This window comes from Nematolebias whitei, chromosome 21 (genome assembly GCF_014905685.2).
Source record: "Nematolebias whitei isolate Nwh7 chromosome 21, NemWhi1, whole genome shotgun sequence".
Lineage (NCBI taxonomy): Eukaryota > Metazoa > Chordata > Actinopteri > Cyprinodontiformes > Rivulidae > Nematolebias > Nematolebias whitei.
Window position 1 is genome coordinate 30,037,035 of NC_056518.1, and position 4,810 is coordinate 30,041,844.

The 4,810-nt window shown below is 41.2% G+C and overlaps 1 protein-coding gene across 1 annotated transcript in view; it reads left to right on the plus strand.

Moving 5' to 3' along the window:
* The window catches only part of kiaa0586 (KIAA0586 ortholog), a 22,377-nt gene that overhangs the window by 8,712 nt on the left and 8,855 nt on the right, over positions 1 to 4,810 (plus strand). The window contains 3 exon segments of the mRNA XM_037694681.1: positions 2,380 to 2,524; positions 3,802 to 4,159; positions 4,235 to 4,670. Of these exon segments, the coding sequence (XP_037550609.1) occupies positions 2,380 to 2,524; positions 3,802 to 4,159; positions 4,235 to 4,670 (939 nt within the window).

Genomic DNA, 4,810 nt, shown 5'->3' on the forward strand with positions numbered 1-4,810 from the left:
ACACACACACACACACACACACACACACACACACACACACACACACAAACACTGCAGGGGGAATATTCACAGAGAAACATCTGCAGTGCAGCTGGAAACAACACAACAGCAAAGACTGATCCTGCGTTCTGATTGGTCGATGGTGAAGGAGGTCAAAATGTCTGGGCATGGTTGATATGATCACGCGTTCACTTCCATATTTTAGATTTGTGTAACGTCATTATTCGGACAGATGCAGGGGATACCGCTTTAAATATTTATGCAATTCCGTAAACAAATAAAAAACAACACCAGTTAAATTCTAAACTGAACAGAAAACAGACACTATTCATGCTAACGGCTACAAACTGACAGAATGTGGGACGTGGATAAATCCTGGAGCAGAACTGTTGGATCCTTCAGTCTCAGTCTCATTGTTCTGTTTTCATTCAGTCATTGAGACAGCAGTTTCCTCCTCTTCCTCATCCTCCTCCTCTGTTGCCATAGAGGGGGATGTAGTTACCATGGTTACAACTCTGCCTGGAAACATAATTTATTCAGGAATATGCTGTGGAAACAGAGATTCCTGAGCTGTGATGTTGAGTCCATTCATCAGGGGTGGAGAGAGGAACTGAGACCCCCCCCAGTAACTCACAGAAGAGCAAACCAAACATACATTTTAGAACTGTTCTTGGATTTAAATCATAAATGCACATATCTAAAGTTAAAGAAAAGCAAAAACACTGTGTAAAATAATAAAGAGCTTAAAAAATTCACACGTTAATCTGAAACTGCAATAAAAACTAAATCATCATTCAGAAGGTCTGAACATTATGAGTGCAGGTTAGATTCATTAAGATCCAATAAGCTTTTTCTTCCATTCATCAAACAATCCAGGTATCCAACCAACCAAACAATACCATCCAACAAACTAAACAATCCAGGTATCCAACCAACCAACAACACCATCCAACAAACCAAACAATACCATCCAACCAACCAACAATACCATCCAACCAACCAACAATACCAGCCAACCAATCAACCAACCAACAAGGCTAGGAGCCACATAAACAACAAACCAACCAACCAGCATGGCCAACAGCCAAGCAACCAACAAGGCCACCAGCCAACTAACCAACCAACAATACCAGCCAACCAATCAACAATACCAGCCAACCAATCAACCAACCAACAAGGCTATGAGCCACATAAACAACCAACCAACCAGCATGGCCAACAGCCAAGCAACTAACCAGGCAACTATCCAACTAACCACAAATTAGGCAGCCAGACAGCCAACCAACCATCCAACAAGGCCAGCAGCCAAGCAAACAATCAACCAAATGGCCAGCAGCCAAGCAACTAACCAGGCAATTATCCAACTAAGCAAAAATTAGGCAGCCAGACAGCCAAAGAACCATCCAAACAACATGGCCAGCAGCCAACCTACCAACCAACCAACTAACATGGCCAGCAGCCAAACTAACCAGGCAACTAACCACAAATTATGCCGTCAGACAGCCAACCACCCAAACAACAAGGCCAGCAGCCAAGCAAACAACCAACCAACAAACAAGGCCAGTTAACCAACAAGGTCAGCCAACCAGTCAGTCAGTCAGCCAGCCAACAGCAGCAACAACAACAATATTCACTAGGATTCTTTGTATTCATCACCACCAGACTTTAATTCTTTGTTTACATTAAAACAATGGTCACTAAAAGAAACAGATAATCAGTAGTTCTACAACTGTTGGATCAAGCATGTCCTCTGAAAGAACTCAACCTGGGTGAAAAGCCTCCATCTGTCAGAGAAGCAGAACAGACTGAAGACAAAATGTGAACCAGACTAAGTTCACATGATCCGAGGTCTGCATGTTGTCGGTTCTTCAGATGGGCTCCAACACCTTGAATGCTACAGCTTCTGTGTGTTTTCACTCTTCTGAGACCTGGTTTTATCAGAGGGTTTGTTGTCAGGTAAGAAATGTTGAAGGAGCAGAACCAGCACTTTGTAGAAGGTTAGAATCAGAAGAATTGTTCATGCTTTAGAAGACATTCAGGGCTCATAAAGTGTTGGTGCAACAGCTGCTGATCCAATAAACCAGAACATCGGACTGGACAGAGGAGTAAACAAAGGGGAGATGACACTGTCCTCCATCACTTCTGTTACCTAGTAACAGCAGCAACAGCCTGAATGCAGCAGCTGTTTTCAATCGATTCATCTCCACCCTTCTCAATGTGAATCAGTTATCAGAAACACCATCAGAACCTGGTTTAAGGTTTTGGTCATCAGCCACATTCAGCTGCTCATGTTTTGTTTTTTCTTGTCTGTATGTTGTTTGTTTTTGTTTGTTTGTTTGTTTGTTTTCCATCTGGATTTTGTGGGTCTTTGTGTTTCAGGGACCCCTGCTACCTCCAGGATGTTCCGACTGAAGGGACTCTCTTGCAGTCTTTGGCCAATCAGAGTCAGGAGACGATGAAGAGAGCCAATGAGATGCTGAAGGAGATGGAGGCTGTGAAGGCTGAGATAAAGATGCTGCTAACGGTAAGAAACTGGGTCTAACAGAACCAGAGTCAGAACCAGAGTCAGAACCATTCCGAAGTTTTTGTTTTGTGAACGCTGATTCAGAATTCACTCTGTTGTTTTCCTCTTTGCTCTGTATGATATTTACAATCTAGCTACTTCTTCAGACTTTGTACTATTTTAGCAGTTCATAAATCAAAACATTCGGCTCATTCAGCTGATGGCGGCTGCAACGTTTGGTATTTGTTACTTTTAAATTTTTCTAAATAAGTACCCGTAACTTAAAAAATATTTTCTTCCTAGAAAAACATAGAATTGTTTCTAGTTCTTCAAAAACATTCTTCTCTTTGAAGCCTGCTACCATTCTGGTACTTTAGCTACAGTTTTGCTAATAATAACAATTATATATTTTTACCACTGTTCTGGTACTTTTAGCTCTATTTTGCACTATTTAGCTTTTAGCTATAATTATGTTAATTTTGGTTTCTGGTTTGCTGATTTAGGTCTAGCATATGTTTAACTATTTTAGCTGCATTTTTCTAATATATATATATATATATATATATATATATATATATATATACACACACACATATTAGCTAATTTTAGTTACCGTTTTGTTAATATTTCCATTTGTTCTGCTCCTTTTAGCATTTAGCTACCATTCTGGTACGTTTAACTACAGTTTTGCTAATATGAACATCGGTTTTCCTAATTGTATATTTTAGCTATTGTTCTGATACTTGTACCTTTTAGCTTTATTTAGTTACTTTTAGCATTTAGCTATCGTATTGCTTCTGTTAGCTTTTAGCTAACATTCGCCTTCTCTTAGCTTTTAGCTACCATTCAGCTATTTTGGGCTTTTAGCTACAGTTATGTTAATTTTAGTTTCTGGTTTGCTGGGTTTACTTTTAGCATCTGTTTAGCTAATTTAGCAAGATTAGCATTTATTTTTCTAATTCTAGCCACTATTTTAGACTTTTTTAGCTACTGTTCTAATTTTAGATAATATTTAATGCTTTTAGCTCACATATTTCTTCTCTTAGCTCGTGGTCTGATCATTTCTGTTTGTGACTGTTTTTGCTTATTTCGGTTTCGGTTCAGCTTGTTTTAACTTTTCACTCTACAACAAATTTCAGTGAAGTCATTCAGCTCTCAGCGCTCGTTTCTCCAGTTCAGTGTCAAATCGGGGTTTAAAATATTGTTAATAAATTAGTTTAGAAGAAGTGGATTAGACAGAGCCAGTTTGGACCAACAAAGTCGAAGTGTTCTGACATGAGCCTCTTTATTTCATGCAGCAGCCAGAAGACTCAGGGTACTACACCAGGCCTGCATCAGAACCCCTTCAGATCCAACAAAACCAGCTCAAATCCCGACAAATCAAACGTCATCAAGACCACCTGTCTCATCAAACCAAGGTCCACCAGCCCAGTTTGGACCTGGACCAGTCCCACCAACACCATCCCCAAACAGACGATCATCTCCAATTTCAGTCCTTCCAGTTCCAACCCAAACAGACCCACCAGAACCAGCCCAAACACCTAGAATCCCACCAAAACCAGTCCAAACACCCAGAAACACACCAAAACCAGTCCAAACATCCAAAATCCCACCAAAACCAGTCCAAACATCCAGAATCCCACCAAAACCAGTCCATACTCCTGGAATCCCTCCAGAACCAGTCCAAACCTCTGGAGTTCCAACAGGACAAGTCCTATCACAACCAGTTCCAACATCTGGAGTCACAACAGAACCAGTCCAATCACCTAGACACTCACCAGAGCAAGTCCCGACACAAACAGTCCCACCAGAAAACTTCTCAACATCTGGAGTCTAACCAGAACCAGTTACAACACCCACAATCCCACCAAAACCAATTCAAGGACCAAAATCTTCAGTCTAATCAAACAGCGTCTCAACAAAATTTCTTTCCGGCGCCTCAAAACCCGTTTCATGAAATTCGCGCTCCAGAAGTTCAGAGCCATCAGTTCCAGTCTAGACTGGTTCAGAAGGGTCCAGTGCATCTGTCCATGTTGGAGGAGGCCAGTCAGGTTCTCCGTCAGGCTCGAAGACGGAAGAAGGTTCTGGAGGACAACCTGGAGACCTTGCTCAAAGCCAGGACTGGAGAGATCCTGCATTGCCAGCTGGAAGCCCTGGCTGCTAACAGGTAGCTAATGCTAATAACTAATGAGATCTAACAGCTGATTGCTAGCTAATACTATGATCTAACAGCTGATTGCTAGCTAATGTTATGATCTATCAGCTGATTGCTAGCTAATGCTATGATCTAACAGCTGATTGCTAGCT